This window comes from Petaurus breviceps, unplaced genomic scaffold (genome assembly GCF_028583685.1).
Source record: "Petaurus breviceps papuanus isolate PSGF00001 unplaced genomic scaffold, PetGlider_PUasm1.0 90903, whole genome shotgun sequence".
NCBI classification, from domain to species: domain Eukaryota; kingdom Metazoa; phylum Chordata; class Mammalia; order Diprotodontia; family Petauridae; genus Petaurus; species Petaurus breviceps.
In genome coordinates, this window is record NW_027187376.1 from 3,040,479 (window position 1) to 3,061,451 (window position 20,973).

Sequence of the window (20,973 nt, forward strand, 5' to 3'; positions counted from 1 at the left end):
TGGGACTCAGTCTTTTGGTATCTTAATAAATTTTCTAGTTTATTTCCCCAAATGGCAAACCTGACATATTTTGTGATGGATAATTATATCAGCATATTTGTAATCTCTATAGGCATTGTGAATATGGCATTGCTGATACAACCCCCTAACCTTTCCAGTCTTCTCATACCTTACTACTGAACACAGTTTCTCTAGCTATCTCCCATGCCTAGAATGCTTTCCCTCTTCCATTCCCACTAATGACCTCTTTGGCTTCCTTTAAATCCCAACCAAAACCCCACCTTCTACAGGAAGCCTTTCTTCCCCAACCTCTCTTAATTCCAGTGCTTCTTCTCTGCTAATTAATATTTATTCTGTATACAGCTTGCTTTGCATACATTTGTTTGCATGCTCTCTCCCCCATTAGACTGTGAGCTCCTCTAGGTCAGGGCCTGCCTCTTGTCTTTTTCACTAGTGATCATGTTCTCTTTCTCAGCCTCAGAGCCTCCCTAGTTCATGAAGCCTAGGCCAGCTGCACATCTCATTATCTTTCCTCACCAAAACCAGCCTTGTCCTAACTTCCCTAATCTCTGCCCAGGGTACCTTCCTAGGACTCCTCCTAGTCACCCAGATTTGTAACCTTCGAATTATCCTCCTCTCTTTCTTCAGGCAGCTAGGTGGCACAGTGGGTAAGAGAACTAGACCTGGAGTCAGGAAGGCCTGAGTTCAAATTCTGCCTCAGGCACTTACACTTACTAGCTATGTGACACTAGGCAAGTCACTGAACCTTTCTCACATGTAAAATGGGGATAAGTAACTGTACCTACTTCACAGATTATTGTGAGGATAAAATGAGGTAACACATCCGGAGCCGAAGTTACATAAATGCTAGCTATTCTCACTACTCTCATCTCCACAATCTGCCCTGCCCCCACCCCATCCAATCAGGTGTCAAATCTTATTGACAACAAGCATATGTCTCATCTGTCCCCTTCTCTCCAGTCACACAAAGATCACCTTAAGTCAGGCTCTCATCACTTCTCATCATTCAAATGAAACTGCTCCTTCCAAAATCACCAAAGACCTCTTGATTGTCAAATCCATCCTTCTGAACCTTGGCACCCTTTGACACTGTCAATCAATCCCTTCTCCAGGACGCCACTCTTAGCTGTCTGACTGCTCCTTAGTGTCTCCCTTACTTGATCTTGCACTAACCATGGATGTCAGGAACCTTGGGGAGCATCCCATGGTCCTCTTCTCTTCTGCTTCTATGGTAACTTGCTCAGTGATCTCATAAGCACCCAGAGATTCAATTACTGTCATCTCTACACAAATGACTCTAAGATCCAGCCCCAGCCCGTGCCTCTTTCCAAAAAATGAACTCATGCTTCCCCAAACTTTTATCTATTTCAAACTTCCCTTTCATTGCTAAGGGTCCTACGGTCCTCCCAGTTACTCAGGCTTGCAGCTAACACTGCCCCCTGGCCCCACCCCCATCTGACCATGGCCAAGTCCTGTCAATTCTACCATCTCCACTATCTGATGGGTCTGCTCCCTTTCTCTCCTCTGATGGTAGGGAGGGAAGAAAGCATTTTTCAATGACCCTGTGAGGCAGGTGCTATCATTTTTGTTATCCCCATTTTTACAGGTGAAGAAACAAAGGCAGGTCAAGGTTACATGACTAACTCAAAGCTACACAGCTAGCTCTTCCTGACCCCAGGCCTAGTGCTCTATCCTCACACTGGTGCTGGTCCTGGCCCCTATCATCTCCTGCCTGGACTACTGCAAGGGCCTTCTGCTTGTTATCCCTGCCTCCAGTCCATACTCCACACAGCTATCAAGGCTGACCACGTAACTGACTGCCTCTCTCCTTGCCCCCAGTCTCTCTTCTCTCCAACCCATCCTCCACACACCTTGCAAGCTGATATTCCTAAAGCAAAGATCTGACCAAGCTTATTCCCCTGAACAAGAAGCTTCCGGGCCCATTGTCTTGAGGACAAACTACAAATGCCTGTTTGACATTTAAAGCCCTTCACAATGTGGCTCTAATGCATCTTTCCCGATTGTTTTCACATCACTCAACTTATTCAGTATGGCCAAACTGGCTTGCTTTTTGTTCCCCATATGGGACCACTTCTTTTCTCTCTCTCTTCTGCTGGTTGGACAGCTCCCAAGGATTCGATTATCTTTACTCAGAAAACTTCTAAGTGTATATAGCCATACCTCATGTCTCTTTTGTGTGCCTGTCCATACCAGCCACCATGTACTATCTAGATACTCTGGATATCCCATTACCATCTCAAATGCAGGCTATTCAAAGCAGTATTCTTCATCTTGTGCCCTACACTTGAATTTGTTCAAAGTGCTCCTCCTTCCATTAACGGAACATCCCATTCACTCAAAGTTGTAAAGACAGAGTCATCCTTGAGCTGTGCCCTGCCCTCACCTTCCACATTCAGTTTCAGAGTCTCATGAATCTGCTTTTACAATACCTCCCAAATAGCCACTACCTGTTGCTACTAGTGCAATGACCTTCTAACTCTCCTTTTTGCTTACAGACTCTCTCCTTCCCAATCCATGCCTCCAAAAAGTGTCTAAGTGGATATCACAACTACTGACCACACAGTCATACAGGTAAGTAGTCTCTATAAAAATCTGTGGAGTTGTCCTGTGCACACAAAATCCACATGAGAATCATCTATGGACACATCACAGGCATCCTCAGTGAAGACAGTAACAGTAACAAGTAGGTTTTTGCAAGTGATTTTATCACAAGCTACATCCTTACTATATCACAAGTGGCTGTAAGATGTAAAGAATAAAAGACCTCACTGTGCTTACTGCTTCTTGATTACGAAAAAAAACCACCACTTTCAAGGTTCTCTTCCAAGACATTCTAACAGAAAAAACCTTGCATCTGATGGAGGAGACTTATGTTGAGAGTTCAGTCTATGGTGAACACTTCCAGATGTTACTGTTTGTGAATGACATTTTACTGGTTACAGGAACACCCGACCCACCTATCCCCAAAACAGTGTAAGCCTCTTAGAAGAGAGCAGTAACTTCATTTGCTGACTTCTCTTCCTCTATTAGAAGGTAAGCTTTTTGAGCGCAGGGACTGTCTTTCTTTCTGCTTGATTTGAATTCCTAGCACTTAATACAATGCCTGGTTATAGGAAGATAAGTAGAAAGAATTAGGGATATTTAATGGCTAGCATTTATATAGCACTTTAAGGACTACACAATGCTTTGCATATGTTATTATGTTTGAGCCTTATAGCAACTCTGTAAGGTAGGCTTTTTTAATTATTATCCCCATTTTACAGATGAGGAAAGTAAGGCTGAGAGAGTGCAATGAAATGCCAAGGAAAGGCAACTTCCGTTCAGAATACCAGCATAGGTGCTCTCCATTTTATTCAGTGACCAACCAAGAACAGAGAAGATCAAAATATGACATCATTCAAAATACTGCATTTACTAAGTGTGATTAAATAATCTCCAAGTACTACCCCACCCCAGGACCTTCCATTCATTCAATCAATTACAAAGTCCCTGTTCTAAATACTACTCCACCCCTAGGCTGTACCTTCATTTAGTCCACCACAAAGCCCCTCTTCTCAAATGGAGATTAGTTTCCAATCTAAGTAAAGTACATTCATTTGTTCAACCATAGAACACAAAAAGGTCAAAAGTTCCCCACCCCTGGATCACAATTCAATCTACCCCAGAGTTACAATCAAGTTTAAGCACAGCACTTAATACCCAAATGGAGGTCTTTTCTTCATCTTGACAGAGGCAAGTTCTCAGCAATCTTAGTTCCTGGGGAGACAAGGCTTAGCAAGGCCACAAGATACATTGCCAGTCTCTTCATTAATTCATCCTCTGTCTGTAGAACAGTCCTAGAACCCCTGAAAACATTAGCAAAACCCTCTCCCAGGATTTCTGTAAACATACAACAAGAAAATCCTTCTTCAGGGCTTCTGAACCAACAGAAAGGTTCCCAGACCCCTGCAACAACAGCACTGCCCTTCACCAGTGGACAGTATTCACTCTCTGTCTGCAGGGCAGTCTCAGGGCTTCTGAACCAACAGAAAGGTTCCCAGACCCCTGCAACAACAGCACTGCCCTTCACCAGTGGACAGTATTCGCTCTCTGTCTGCAGGACAGTCTCAGGGCTTCTGAACCAACAGAAAGGTTCCCAGACCCCTGCAACAACAGCACTGTCCTTCACCAGTGGACAGTATTCACTCTCTGTCTGCAGGACAGTCTCAGGAGCTCTTAGCCAACAGCCAGGTTCCAGGACTTCTTCAACAGGACTGTCTTTCACCAGTGGACAAATCTGGCAAAACAACATCAAAACAGACAGACAAAGTACCAGCAAAACAGCCATGTCTCCTCAGTCCTTGGCAGCTCAGGGGGCAGGTCTCAAAAGTCCAGGGCAATTCAAAGTGGCCCCCAGCAATTCTCTCAGTCTCTCTCTGCCTTCACGAGGGTGCTGCTTCAAAAAAGTTCTTCTGCCTCTCTCTTGTCTCTCCAAATCTACGTCACCAGCTCCTCCCAGTTCAGGACTCTCTTTTCACATCAACAAGTCCATCCCACAGGTGGGATTAACAAGCTCTGGGTTTTAACACAATCAGTTTGAAAACCAAGCCAATACAGGGGAATCTTTAAATGCCATTACTATCACAGAGAGGTGCCCAGGTTCAGAGAGTAAGTGCTTGAGGCAGGATTTGAACTCAGGTTTTCCTGACTTTCAGACCACAGCTATATTTCCTGCCCTCCTAGTTGCCATATTTAGCTTTTACAAGGTCAGATTCAGAGGAGATATGACAGCTGTCATAAAGCAACAACATGGCTACCTTGTGGAAGGATTAATTTTATTCTTTTGGGTACCTGGGGGCAAAACTAGAAGAAAGGGATGGAACCTACAAAGAATCAGGCTAAAATTCGATATAAAAGGAGATGGAGTCAATATGGTGGATCAGAGGCAGCAGCCTAGCTAAACTCTTCCAACATGCCCTTCTAATAAACTTTAAAATAATGCCTCAAATAAAATTCTGGAGTGACAGAGTCAACAAAAAGTCAGTGTGCAACATTTTTCCGGCCTAAGACACCACAGGACATAGAGAGGCACATTCTGTGACTGTGTGTGTGTGTGTGTGTGTGTGTGTGTGTGTGTATACGCCAGAATGCACATGGCAGTAACATCAGACAGTGGCAACAGCAGCTTCAACTCAGCCCACAAATAGTAAGGGATCAGACAATTTGTCGGAAAGAGATTACAGGGCTCTGTTGGTGGCACTGGGTACAGGACCCTGTTGCACTGCCCATACACACATTCAGGTCATAGTTCCAGGGCTAAGGGGAGTGCTTGTGCTTGATCATAAGGGATCTGGGGTCCTGGATTCAGTTCAAAGGTGGAAAGAAGCACTAGTGTTTGTGGTTTCAGGGGAGGAGGGACCCAAATCACAGTTCCAGGGCAACAAAGGGCTAATACATATGGCTGCAGAAGAGAAAGGTTTCTTTCTGTGTGAATCCCAGAGCACAGGCTAGGAGAGCAGTGACCACAAGTCTTCCCACATCACACCACTTTAAACATACTGAAAACTTACAGACCCCCAAAACTAGTTCTGAAAAGATCAACAAGAAAAACCGGAAGCTTAGACAATTCCTCCCCCACATCCCACCCAGAAGCAGAGCTCGAATTTAACATAAAGTTAAAAGTCAAGAAACAGGCTGGAAAATGGGCAAACAAATGAAAAGAACATGACCCATAAAAAGCTACTATGTTGACAGGGAAGATCAAGATACAGGCTTAGAAGAGGACAACAAAGTGAAAATGGTTCCAAGCAAAGCATCCAAGACAAAGAGAGAACTGGACACAAGTCCAACAAGAATCCCCAGAAGTGCTTTAAAAGAATTTTAAAAATCAGATAAGGCAGAAGAAATAAGATAAATAAACTAATAAATAAATAACAATCAAATAAGGCAGAGGTAAAGGAAAAATTGGGAAAATAAATGAGAGCCATGCAAGAAAATTATGAAAACAGAAGTCAACTGCTTAGTAAAAGAAGCACAAAAATCCATGGAAGAAAAAAACACCATAAAAACAGAATTGGTCAAATAATAAAAAAAATTCACTGAAGAGAACCCCTTAAAAAGAAAATCAGCCAAATGGAAAAATTGGTGTAAAAACTTACTGAAGAAAAGAACTCCCTTAAAAGCTAAACTGGCCAAATGGAAAGAGATACAAAAGGTCAATGAAGAAAAGCAATCCTTAAAAAATAGAACGGGGCAAATTGAAGCTAATGACTCCACGAGACATGAAGAAATAATAAAACAAAGTCAAAAGAATGAAAAAAAAATTTTTTTTAATGTGAAATATCTCATTGGAAAAACTGACTTAGAAACTAGATCAAGGATAGATAATTTAAGAATTAACTGGTTGGTTGTTGTTCTTTGCTCTCAGAGAGGACCAAAATAACAGTTATGTTGGGTTCAAGAAACAGTAAGTCTGGCTGTGACTGATGAGACCAATGTGGGCTTGGAAAGCTTTACACAGGTTGGGCACAAATAGTTCATAAGAATATCTGTCGCCAACTGATAAATGATCAAAGGATATGAACAGGCAGTTTTCAGTGGGAGAAATTAAAGCTATCTATAGTCATGTGAAAAAACACTCTAAATTACTATTGATGGTAAATCTAAACCACTCAGAGGTACCACATCACATCTATCAGATTGGCTAACATGACAAAGCAGGAAAATTATAAATGCTGGAGAAGATATGGGAAAATTGGAAGACTGATTTATTGGTGGAGTTATGAAGTGATCCAACCATTCTGGAGAGTAATTTGAAACTATGCCCAAAGGGCTATAAAAATGTGCATACCCTTTGACTGAGTACTGTATCCCAAAGAGATCATAAAAATGGGAAAAGGATCCACATGTACAAAAATATTTATAGTAATTGTTTCTGTGGAGGCCAAGAATTGGAAATTGAGGGGATGTCTATCAATTGGGGAATGGCTGAACAAGTTGTGGTATATGGATGTAATGGAATACTCTTGTGCTATAAGAAATGATGAGCAGGGGAACTTCAGAAAAACCTGGAAACACTTATATGAATTGATGCTGAGTGAGGTGAGCAGAACCAGTAAAACACTGTACACAGTAACAGTCACACTATATGATGATTGACTTTGATAGACTCAGCTCTTATCAGCAATGCAAGGACCCAAAACAACTCCCAAAAGGCTCATGATGAAAAATTCCATCCACATCCAGAGAAAGAAATATGGAATCTGAATGAAGATTGAAGCATACTATTTGCTCTCTTTTTTCATTTTGTTTTGTTTTTTCTTTCTCATGGTTATTTCCATTTTTTATAATTCTTCTATACAACATGACTAATGTGAAAATATGCTTAATAAAAATGTATATGCAGAGCCTATATCAGATTGCACACCATCTTGGGGTGGGGAAAAGGGAGGGAGGCAGAGAAAATTTAAAACTTATGGAAGTGAATGCTGAAAACTAAAAATAAATAATTAAAAAATATATCTGAAAGGGGTATATGGTGTTTAAGGAAGAATAGTACCTCTGGTATGAGGACTGCTGAGTCCTTTTTCAGAGCTGCTTTCCATCTCTGGCACCCATCTGATTTGCCCAACTCTCACCTATGGCTCCAAGAAGTTGTGGCATGTGCAGTGGTCAAACCCTGGTAAACTGTTTTGGCAGATGGGCTAAACAAGGTTGAGGGTGACCAAGGTGTCTCAAACCCACTGGTAAATTATGGGGGTGTCTACTTCAAGTATGTGAAGACTTCCCCTGGCAGAATAGGCAAATTTCTTCCAACTGTCATGAAGTTGACAGAAGTAGGCACCACGAAGCACTGAGAGGTTGGTCAGACAACAAAGACGCCAAGGTCATCCACTGCATCCAGAGCCATTGTCGGTAATCCTGACTTTTGCTTTGCCACTGGACTATAATGACTCAGGAAGACAATGAGGCTGACAACTTAGTGCAACTCTACCTCACTTAAATCCAGTCTGTGCATGAGTCAAAAGATATTACCTATGTCGTTTTAATTTAAAAAAAAAATACCAATTTAAGAATTATTGGACTATCTGAAAACCATGATCAAAAAAAAAACAGCCTAGACATCATCTTTCAAGAAATTTATCAAAGAAAATTGCCCTGATATCCTAGAAACATAAGGCAAAATAGAAACTGAAAGGATCCACCAATTACTTCTTGAAAGAGATACCAAAATGAAAACTCCCAGGAATATCATAGCCAAATTTCAAAACTCCAAGGTCAAGGAGAAAAATATTGCAAGCAGCCAGAAAGAACCAATTCAAATATCGTGGACCCACAGTCAGAGTAAAAGAAGAGTGAGAATTTCCAACATTAAAAGAGCAGAAGGCTAAGAATGTAATACTCCAGGAGGCAAAGGAGATAGGATTACAAAAAACCTATCCAGTAAATCTGGTCTAATCTAATCTATTCTAGTCTAGTCATGTGTGGGTGTGTAACATATAGTGAAAGTATGAGTATAACCCTCTGGGGGGTTGTAATGGGAATGTAAATTTAAAGATCTTCCCTGCCCCTAGGCTAAAGTCCACCTGGAGCTTGGGGTAGGAGGCTTGTTTTTCAGTAGATACTTTTTGATTGGCCAGTGGGTCCAAAAGGTTGTTACATTCTCTGAGCCAGGAGAAGGCTATATAAGCCCTGATGTGTAGCTTTGTTTTGGGGCTCACTTTGAGAAGTGTTCAGTGATTTGATATGGATTCTAGGAAGCTGTTGTCCAGAGCGCGCCCCCCCCCCCCCTTTGAAAAACCTAGATGTTGAAACCCAGATGTTGATTTGGTATGGATGTAATGGTTGGACAGTTTGAAATCTGTCTACTTGATCTGTTTCTGTCTTGATAATTCTACCTGTATACTTTGAAGTTCAGGGTGCTGACCTTTTTCCCCTGAAAGAGGTAAACGATATATGTTTGACTGATTAAAGTAATAAGCTTGTTAACCCATTTTGAGTTGCTTTCCTTTATCAAAGCAGATCCAAGAACCTGTGTCGGCAGACACCCTGGGGACACTGGGGTGCTTGCTGCTACAAAACAGCGTCACAAACAGGATCTGCAGAGTAAAAGGAAAATATGGGGGCTGGGATAATTGTTTGTTTCCCAGTTGTGGTAGCTGTGACTCTGTGGAGCCATGGACCAGGAGAGAAGAATGGCCTGCATGCAGACTTCGCTGAGCTGAGAGCAGGAATGGTGAGCTGCCTGCATCAGGACCTGGGCAGAAGCCAGGAGTGGCTGCCGCCTGTGGGAGGAGAAGGAACCCAGGAGTTCGGAATTCAGCCACAGGAAAAGATAAGAACTGAGCAGCAAAGCAGGGGCACTGAATGTGTTTCCTTGCTGCATCCCACAGTTTGGGACCCAGGGGGAGGATGGACTTGTGGCTATGATGGGTGGCATGAAGTGCCGTGTACCCCTAAAGACCCCACCTTGTTGGTTTTGTTGCCAGCCCCCTCTCTGTGCTTGGAAGCAGGGGCTGGAGCTGTGTGAGGGGAAGGATACTCCCTTCCCCCAAGAGAACTTTATTTGGACTCTTGTTTTGAATTGAAGTGGTAATGCAATGTACTTTGTGTTTGTTTAAGGCCAAGTGGCCACTTTGGTAACTTTAGTTCTGTATCTTGAAAATGTGACCTAAGAGATGTTTAATGCTAATTCAAAAGTAAATTGACTATGCTATGGGCATGAAAGATCTTGGGGCCGATTTTGTAGCAGCAAGCACCCCAAGCGTCCTCAGGGTTTGCTGACAATACAGGTTCTTGGATCTGCTTTGATAAAGGAAAGCAACTCAAAATGGGTTAACAAGCTTATTTTAATCAGTCAAACATATATCGTTTACCTCTTTCAAGGGAAAAAGGTCAGCACCTTGAACTTCAAAGTATACAGGCAGAATTATCAAGACAGAAACAGATCAAGCAGACAGATTTCAAACTGTCCAACCATTACATCCATACCAAATCAACATCTGGGTTTCAACATCTGGGTTTTTCAAAGCCGGGGGGGGCTCTGGACAACGGCTTCCTAAAATCCCTATCAAATCACTGAACACTTCTCAAAGTGAGCCCCAAAACAAAGCCTCACATCAGGGCTTACATAGCCTTCTCCTGGCTCAGAGAATGTAACAACCTTTTGGACCCACTGGCCAATCAAAAAGTATCTACTGAAAAACAAGCCTCCTACCCCAGGCTCCAGGTACACTTTAGCCTAGGGGCAGGGAAGATCTTTAAATTTACATTCTCATTACAGGGGTGGGGGGGTGAGGGAACAAACATTTAATGAAACAGGTCTTTCAAGAATTCTGACGAAAAGAAAAGAGTAGAAAAGAAAATCTGACATGCAAACACCAAACTCAAAAGAAGGACAGAAATCTAAACAGGAAAGAGAAATCATGAGGGACTTAATATGGTTAAACTGTTTATATTCCTATATGGAAGAACAATACGTCTAACTCCTAAGAATTTTATCATCATTGGGGCAGTTCGAAGGAACATACATAGACAGCAGGCACTGGTGTGAGTTGATTATGATGAGATAACCTAAAAAAAAAATTAAGGAGTAAGGAATTGGGATGCACAGACAAAAGAGGAAAGGGAAAGGAAGAATGGGGAAATTATCTCACAAAAGAAGTACATAAAGAAGAACTTTTACAATGGAGGGGAAAATGGGAGAGGGGTGGCAGGTAACACTTGAACCTCACTCTCACCAGAATTGGTTCAAAGATGGAATAATATACACTTTCAGCTGCATATAGAAATCTATCTTGCCCAACAGGGAAGTTGGAGGGGAAGGAAATAAAGAGAAGGGCAAGGATGAAAAAAGGGAGGTCAGATTAAAGGAGGTAGTGGTCAGAAGTAAAACAGACTTTTAAGTAGAGACAGGGAAAGAAGAGAGACAGAAGAAAAAGAATAGACAAGAAAAAATAGGATTGAGAAAAATACACAGTAATCATAATTGTGAATGTGAATGGGATGAACTCGCCCATAAAACAGAAGTGGATAGAATGGATCAGAAAACACCAACAATATGATTACAAGAAACACACTTGTAAATAGATCTAATTAAAAGATATAAGCAGGGAAACTGAAAGGTAACACAGATAATGAACTAGTATCAATACTAAACATATATGTAATAAATGACATAGCATCCAAATTCTTAAAGGAAAAGTTAGAGGAGTTAAAGAAGCAAAAATAGAAAATAAAACTATACTACTGGAGGGCCTCAACTTTCTCTTCTCAGAACTAGAAAAATCTAAAAATAATATAATTAAGAAGTTAAAGATATGAATAGAATTTTAGAAAGTTAAGATATGATAGCTCTCTGAAGAAAACTGAAAGGTAGCAAAAAAGAGCATACCTTTTTCTCAGTGGTACATGATATCTTCACAAAAACTGACCATGTATTAGAACATAAAAACCTCACAAATGCAGAAAAGCAGAAATATTAAATTCATCTTTTTCAGACCATAATGAAATAAAAATTATATTAAATAAAGGGTCATGGGTAGAAACAGATTTTTAAAAATCAAATAAATTTAATTCTAAAGAATGAGTGGGTCAAAAGAAATTTTTTAGAAACAATAAATAATTCCATTAAAGAGAATGAGAAAACAACCCATCAATATTTGTGAAATGTAACCAGAAAAATTTAATCTCTAAATGCTCACATCAATAAAATAGAGAAAGAACAGGTCAATCAACTTGGTATACAACTAAATAAACTAGAAAAACATCAAATTAAAAATTCCCAATTCAACATCAAAATGGAAATCCTGAAAATAAAGAGATTAAAAAATGCAAAGTAAAAAAAATCACTAAACCAATAAATAAAACTAGGAGATAGATTTATAAGGAAAAAAAATCCCAATAAAACAGATAAATCATTGATTAATTTGATTTTTTAAAAAATAAAAAAATTACTGGTATTGAAAATGAAAAGAGTTGATAAAAAAAGAGAATCTTGATACAATATTACAAGCAATTCTCAAGGAAAATTGTCCTGAAGTTCTAGACCAAGAACGCAAAGCAGAAATAGAAAATATCTACCAATCACCACCCGAAAGAGATGACAGGAGGAAAATAAAGAGATTAAAAATAGGCAGCGTAAAAAAAAAAAAATCACTGAGCTAATAAATAAAACTAGGAGCTAGATTTGTAAGGAAAAAATCCCAATAAAAAAGATAAATAACTGGTAATTTGATATAAAAAAAGAAAAATTAAATTATTGTACTGATAATGAAAAGAGATGATTAATAAAAAGAATCTTGATACAATATTACAAGAAATTATCAAGGAAAAAATGGGTACATGATTTATATGTAAAGCAAATTAGGAGAGCATGGAGTAGCTTATTTGTCAGATCTATGGAGGAGGGAAGAATTTAGGACCAAAGAAAATATAGAGAGCATTACAAAGTATAAAATAGGTAATTTTGATTATGTAAAATTAAAAACATTTTGCATCCAAAACCCAGTGCAACCAAAATTAAAAGGAAAGCAGAAAACTGAGGAAAAAGTTTTGCAACTATCTCTGATAAAGACCTCATTTCTCAAATATATAGAGAACTGAGCCATATTTATAAAAATACAAGTCATACTCCAATTGGTAAATAGTCAAAGGATACGAACGTGCAGTTTTTAGACAAAGAAATCAAAGCTATCTATAGTTATATGAAAAACTGCTCTATATTACTAAGGATTAGAGAAATGCAAATTAAAATAAGTCTGAGTTAGAAAACATAATTAACAAGGTTCATCTGGAAGAACAAAAGGTCAGGAATTTTAAAAAAACAAGGAAAAAAGATGTAAAGGAAGCAGATTCAGTAGTCTCAGACCTTAAAGAACACTGTTGAAGTATAAAATGGATAAATTTCAATTTTTTCAAATTAAAAATTTCTTGTATAGATAAACTCACACCTATCAGATTGGCTAATATGACAAAAAAGGAAAATGATAAATGTTGGAGGGAATGTAGGAAAACTGGGGCACTAATGTTCTGTTGGTGGAGGTGTGAACTGATTCAACCATTCTGGAGAGCAGTTTGGAATTATGCCCATAGGGCAACCAAACTGTACATATCCTTTGATCCAGCAATCCCACTGCTAGGTCTGTATCCCAAAGACATTTAAAAAAAAATAAAGTAGGAATAGGACCTATGAGTATAAAAATATTTATAGCGGCTCTTTTTGAGGTCATTAAGAATGGGAAATCAAAGGAATGTCCATTAATCTGGGAATGGTTAAACAAGCTCTGGTATATGACTGTGATGGAATAATACTGAAATGATGGGGAGGATGGTTTCAGAAAAACTTGAAAGACATATGAATGCATGCAAAAAAGTGAAGTGAGCAGAACCAGAAAAACAATGTATGCAGTAAGAGCAGTACTGTACAATGATCAGTTCTGTAAGACTTAGCTAGCCTCAGAAACGCAATGATCCAAGATAATTCCAAAGGACTTAGATGAAAAATGCTATCATCCTCCAGTGAAAAAATGGATGTTTGCATAAAGAAGCATAATTTTTTTCACTTTATTTTTCTTGATTCTCTTTCACAACATGGCTAATATGGAAATATTTCTTGCATGATTTCACATGCATAACTGATGTCATATTTCTTCCCTTCTCAATGGGTGAGAGAGGGAGTGGGGAAGAATTTGGAACTCGATTAAAAAAAAAGAATGCTAAAAATAAATAATTTATTTTTTAAAAATTGAACATCAGAAAAAATCCCTTGCCTGTTGAAGTCACTCCAAAAAGGAACAGGAACCCTCAGAATGTAGCTGCGAGTTGAGATTCCGATATAGATACAGGTGGGACTTAAAACACTTCTGAAGTCACTTCCAATGCTGATTCTTGTAAGACCTAAATTACATTCTTTGCAATTTTCATCCATGTCTTTTAAGTGCTGGCCTCTGGGTTGACATGGAATGTGGCAGTCCTTTATATACTTAGTGGCAGTTACCACCTTCAATTCTTTTCTCTAGGTTAAACATTCATAGTTCCTTCAGGTGATTTTTATATGACATGATCCTGAGAGTCACAACTGTCCTGGTCACATTCCCACAATTTGCCAATGCCCTTCCAAAAATGCAGCACCCAGAACTGAGTGTAACACTGCAGATGTGGTACAACCCTACATGGGTATGCACAAGCTACATCAAGACTATTATTATCTGACTCATTTTAGATATTTAAATTTCTCTTAGAAGTTTCCAAGTAAAAATTCGATGAAAACTAATAAATGAGGTTTTTATAAATACTGAAAAAATGAACTTTTATGAATACCAAGTGCTAATGAAATCCAAAACAGTAACAATAGATGATTTGGCTGAAAGTGAAAATCTGGCTGAAAGGCTAAATTTATTGACAAGTTGTGATAATAATTAAAGAGAAAAAAAAAACACCCAGAAAGTGTAAAATGTGATACTTGTGCCTCAGAAAACTAGATGGGAAAAAGCAAACTTAAGAGAAATATTAAGAAATGAGTCAACATTATCACAGCAGTTACCAGAACATCATTCCGTTTCTCCACACAAAGCATAAAATATTTACTCTTCATTTCTGGAATAAAGTAGAGGGAGTCAGTTCCCCCCTGAATGTTACATGAATGCCAAGTTATAATTTAACTTTTGCTTTATTTATTAAAAATGAACCTCTTGGGAAAATTATTTCCCCATAAATCGTCATTATTTAAAAGAATCTGACAACCTGTTATCTTTAATTAAATTAAAACAAAGAATCAGGAAGAATTTAAATTAATTGTGAGGATTACCTTGCAATCCCTCTATGTAGTCATTTTCCTTTAATTGATTATCTGGGAGATAACCAAACTCAACATTTGCTTTGAAGAGAATTTAAATGAATATTTTGGGTGCATGGCCAAAAATAATTATACTTTCCTAATTTGGCTTTGAAGATAAGCTGAAGCATGCACTTCTTGCAAAACTCTAGGGATTGAGCCTTCATGAGCCAAAGTATTAATTGAGCATTCCTTCCTAGTCTTATTTATTAGTTCCCACTCATGAAAGTCTCACCAATATCTCCTAAAATCAACAGAAGTTTTCAAAGCCAGTAAACTTTTAACAACAAGGATAAAGTTTCTTGCGAAAAAGACATTCCTATAGTAATAAAAACATTCTACTTCCATTTTCTCCTTCACTAATAAAGAATTCTCAGATACCCTGAAGGTAAGGCATGCTTGAATGGAGATAAGTCAATTAAAATTAGAGATAAATATAGTCAATGCAGTATAGTACAAAAGGCAACAGCCTGGGAGTCAGGAGACCTGAGTTCTAGTCTTGACTCTCCCTCTAACTGGTTTTGTAACTTTGGGTAATTCATTTAAATTCTCATAGTATTACTATTACAATGTAGTTCCTGAGAGCAAATAGTCTTTCATCAATACAGAGAAATCTGTGAAAACTATACAACAAATAACAAATTATTTGAGCTAGAAGCAGAGTGCTATTTCACTTAAAATTCTACCTTGTGAATCTATTCCTCTTGGTCTACTACGCCATTCCCCTTTTCTCTTTATTCAAAGATTGCAAAGTTTTCAACATTTTCTTAAAATTCAACAGATTTTAGACAATTTAAATGAGAATTTAAGGACACAGTCTCATAGATATGTAGCTTGAAACTCCTCTCTGCAGCACTTCTGTTTAATTAACAGTCATCTTGATCTATCTTATCTGAGCAGCTCTTAACAAAAACAGATCAATAAATCTGCATCACATTTCAAGGAGGTAAGAGATGCTTCCCCAGACAGACAGTGGTTTTAAAAGAGTAAATGACAAACCCAAGAACATACCACATGTGAATAACCAGACATCTTGGCTGCCATCCGCTTTTTTAGGACATGGCACATAGCCTATCTTGCTTCTAAAATTCCTCAAATTGCCCAGTGAAGGAGTTTGCCCACAGTGGGGTGGACTAACTGAAACAAATGATCCTCAGGGCATCCCTCACTGGTATTTCTCTTTGCAGAAGATCTTGGGGAGTTCTACCTCATTTGTAAGCCCACAAAAACAGATTATCACCTCTATTCTTTAAATGTATATTGCATACACTGTTATGTTTGGTTGATAAATAGGTTGGTTTTGTTTAAATCCTTTTATTACCTTTCTTTTAAAAATTTCTTGTTATGGGCAAGATATATTTAAAAATGAAAGTGATATAAAAACAAAAGATAACAGTACAATTTTTAAAAAATATAACAAAGTATACTACACTGTTTGACAAACTGAGGTCATTCAATTTTGTCTTACTAACTATTCCTTATCCAGGAACTCAGAGTTTGTCAAATGCCCGTGTTAATTAGTTACATAAGCTTTTAAGGAGGTGAGGCAAAACGGATCTGCAAAAAGCCACTCAAGAGGATTAGCCACAACTGACAGGGAGGGGAAAGAGTAATCAAAAACAGTGATGCCAGTGATGTCATTTCCTATGTAGCTCTGAGGGAGAGGGCAGGTGGTCAGAAAACAAGTTCAACTATTAATGAGCCTTTCTGTTGTTTATTTACAAGAAGAGGTTAAATAGTTTCTATGATTTTCATCAGGGTTATGGCTAAAGTGTCAGATAATAGTTCATGGTCTGGTCACATTTGCCTCTTCTCCTTCAACAATATTAAAGAGTTTTAAGAAACAAACTTGAGCTATTGGGAATCTAGACAATCTGAGTTACTCCTACAGAACCTTGCAACTACTGAGGGCCTACTGGATGACTGAAGGGGAGAAATACTAATTAGGCATCCTAAAATTTTATTTAGTTAAGGAAGCCCCTTCTCTTGAATGCTATCCCTTACAATCACCCAGCAATCAAAGATACAGTGATCTACCAATACCTTTTTGGCTTCCTCAGCTGTTACAGAGCTTCCTGGAGATTCATCTTCTGTGATCAGAGTAATCCCATCTAAAAAAAGAAGCCATATGGTATAAAGTTCCAGGAATTACAGCAAACTGAGTCCTATCCTCTGTCCTCTCCCCTCCCAGATTTGGAACTATAATTTTTAATAACACTAACAATAATAACAATAGTAATACCAAGGGACTCTTCATCTGGAAATCCACTATAGGAAAACTCTTTGAGCAGAGTCATGTATCTTGTACGGTGCCTTGCATATAGCCTATGACCTAGAAATCCTGTTTATTATTAGCATGTTGTAAAAAAGGTAGGAGGGCAAAAAGAAATATCCATGTCACATATATAAGCTCTAACTATTCCAGTAGAGTCTATCGACTTAGTTTGGGGAGATCAATTCAAATGGAGAAGACATCTTCTCTCAATTCTTAGTCCTTCCATGATTTTCTCCATTCTTAAGTGGCTGTTGTAGGAGGTACTCGCTGAAGTACATAATGGTTTAACCCACTTGCTCTTAGAAATGGCAATGGTTTTGTGTTTTATCTCATGAGAATGGCTGCTCTCAGAAGATCAAGTAATTTCTGTACTTTTTTGTCCTGAATTTAACATGTAAGCATATGACAAATATCCATTGCATCTGGGGTCTGCTACAAAGGCATACAGATGATCTAGGTTAAATAAAATGAGATAATACTCATATTCTCAAATGAGATAATATTTATAAGCTCTTTGCAAACCTTAAATGCTATATAAATTCTAGCTATAATTATTATGGGCATCTAGGTGGCACAGGGGATATAGCCTGAGACCTGGAATCAGGAAGACTGTAGTTCAAATCCAGACTCAGACTCTTACTATGGGACCCTAGATAAGTCATTTCACCTATGACTGCCTCAATTTCCTTATCTATAAAATGGGGATAAGAGCACCTACATCCCAGGATTATTGTGAGGATAAAATGAGGTAATATTTGTAAAGTACTTTTCGAACCACAAGGTATTATAAAAATTTTCTCTCTCATTATGCCCATTCACTTACTTATTCTAATTACTTTTGCTCCCCAATGCAGAAGTTAAAAGAACTGAAAAATTAACTGTCAAAGAAATGGCTGCCTGTATGATGAAGTTCTATTTCAAGGTGAATAGATATATTCAACTCTCTCTACAAATAAGTTATACAAAAAGAACAAAGCTGAAAATAATTTCCAGTTCTTATTATGAATGAGTGAATACTTCAGCCAGTATCAGCTCCTTTCAAAGCATGTATTTTCAGAAAATAAACTGAAATTTCAGTGAATAAACACTGCAGCTGGGACCTGAGAAAAATGAGGGTAGGTCTAAAGGAAATCAGGTAATAGGCTAAAAGGGAATTTCACACAAGAGCAATACATTTTCCTTCTCTCTTTTGTCTTTTTGCGTTTTGGTATCTCTATGTCTCAGGAGGGAGTGGAGTGATATGATACCTGGTGTAGGCTCGTATACTCTAAGGCAGGACATGGTTGGTAGTAAGGGAAGGATAAAATGTAAGTAAAGATGTGGGGAAGAGCTGTGGGTTCGGTAAAAACTTAGTGACCTAAAGATTTTTAGTCAACTTAGTAAAGTTTTCTGAACTTATTTACAAAGCTTCATAATTTTCTTAAATAGCATAGACTTTAAAAATATTGGCATGAAGTAGCTTTGGCTGGGCCTTGGTTAAATGAGCCATTTTTAGAAGTATGTTGATCATTTAAGCTATGTTTTTTACAATAGCTTGGCAGCTTTGGCTGTACTGGATTTCTTAAATCTAAATGGGAATCCAACAGAACCCCATATGATATGACCCATTTGACTGACCACTCGTATTTAAAACAACCCACCTAGTTGGAGGAAACATAAAATGTCACTTCACCTTGAACGACAATATCCCAGAAATCATTTAGGGCTTGATCTTCCACTTTGTCTCGAAGCGCTTGTAGGAAATTGTTAAAGTTCTGTTCTTCTGACAACTTTAGTGGAGAAAGGGGAAGAAAAAATAAACACAAAATATTCCTGTTTCCAATTTTTCAGCTCTTTCCTTGTTATATTTCTGCAATTGTCCTGAGGTTTTTGGCTTCTGAATCTGTTTTATTCCATATACTGGTCATAGCAAATTTTTCCTATGTTTTTCTGATCACACAATCTTTTCAGGTTATCTAAACCAAAAAAGACAAAGCCTGTTTATCAGATAATGTATCTTTGCTTTGTCTGATGATTTGATTTCATGTTTTTCTCCTGGGGAAGGAATAAAAGACAAAAACTGTTTTCCCATTAATTTTTCTGTTTTAATCGTGGGTCGTTTTCCCAGATTACTATTAAAACACTTCAGACGGCTGCATCTCTTCCATTCAGTCACAAAATACAGTCCCTTTTTACAATGAAGATTGTATCATTATACCTTGAAATGTTCATATCATTAGGAAAAGTATGTGATAACTTACTGAGGATAAATTATTACATTTTAAGCTTTTATTCTGTTGAAAGTGACACGACTAGCAAATCAATGGCTTCTTCTCTCTGGTCCTGTCATATCAATTCCCCAGGGATGAGAAGGGGACTGGCTATTTCCAAAGTTAAGCATGCTTCACTGTTTTGGGGCTGCTCTATATATCTCTAACATTTAACACTACCCCTGGGTCTTGGAGAGGCCTCATCCAAGAGGGAAAAAAAAAATCTTCTGATACCTTAATGGCTTCCTCTCTGAATGCTTTGATGCAGTCAAGGCTCTTCATATAATATTGTAGCCCTTTGGTCTCTAAAAACTGGTCAATGTGGTATATCAATTGGCAGCTTACTGAAAGATAAGGAAAAGAGTGATCATTTCTCTGTGTTTATATGTCACATTTCAAGTCTTTCATGGTTGCAATATACAACAAATAAGCTCCTTTTGGGGGTGGGTAATATGTAAAATTCACTGCTAAGAATTCAGCACTTTACATACAAACCCCTCATCACTGTCTATAATACTCACTGATATTTAATGATCAGGATGGATTTGATTAGAGCTAACTACTCCTTTTTGGTATAGAAACCTCTGCATCATTGATTTTTACTAGGACTATTTTAGAATTTAGTGGCCATCTGGGCCATTCAAGGTTGCATTTTTAGATGAACTCATAATCCAAAATATATCTGGTCTAAGAAGTCTGATTAGATCTAGAACTGAATTTTCTTTGGTAACATGTTCTAAGCCATTTAAGGAATGCTTGCTATTCTTCACTAATTAAATATAATTACTTCATATATTTAGAGATGTTGCTGGTTAAACCACACTGTACACTCAGGCTGGCCTATATTCTGCATGGTGCTGTTTTATACTCCATAAATCCTTTGCTTTCAATAAAAAAACAAATGTGAATATAACCCTAACTGGTGACAAGCAGTGACAACCATCCTGAGAATGCTTCACACATGTTCTAGTTTCCAAGGTGTCAATGGCTGCAAAATGGGCTGTAAGATAAGGCTTCCAAACAAGAAATAAACTAGACTTTTGAATGAAGAGCCATCAGAAAGAGGAGGGCAGACACATAAGACACACAAGAACCATCAAGGATCTTGACTGGCTGAACAGAACTAAAACAAGACCATCCAATTAGACAGCATGTGGGTTCATAATTCTTGGAGGCTCTTGCTCTGACATAATCTTTCATCATTTGTCCCTACAGATGCTTTCTTTGCTGTTTGGTAATCAATGCTGAATGACTGAAATATTCCAAGATGAACAATTCTCCAAATCACTTTCTCAACTAAGAACTTTTGTGACTAAGAATGGGCATAAACATTGTCAGATGATACTAATGACACTCAATAAAACTTTAAGGTCAATACACCAGCAACCAAAATGCCTATGCACTGATCTATGCCTTTTGAAAACTATTAAATCCAACTTCAAACAGTCTTTGTAAACACTCCTTGAATGTGTGTGAAAAGGTAAAGAAAAAAATTCTAGTAAACTCTTTCCTTTTTTTCACCAGCCAGGTGATCACGATCTTCATTATAGACAAGTTAAGGATTCAATGGAAAACACTTGCCTGTGACTTCAAAA

At 38.1% G+C, this 20,973-nt stretch overlaps 1 protein-coding gene across 1 annotated transcript in view; it reads right to left on the reverse strand.

Moving 5' to 3' along the window:
* The window catches only part of XRCC5 (X-ray repair cross complementing 5), a 131,942-nt gene that overhangs the window by 7,910 nt on the left and 103,059 nt on the right, over positions 1-20,973 (reverse strand). The window contains exons 17-19 of the mRNA XM_069075187.1: positions 19,613-19,722; positions 18,802-18,898; positions 16,898-16,965 (exon numbers count right to left, since the gene is read on the reverse strand). Of these exons, the coding sequence (XP_068931288.1) occupies positions 16,898-16,965; positions 18,802-18,898; positions 19,613-19,722 (275 nt within the window). The remainder of the gene's footprint in view (positions 1-16,897; positions 16,966-18,801; positions 18,899-19,612; positions 19,723-20,973) is intronic.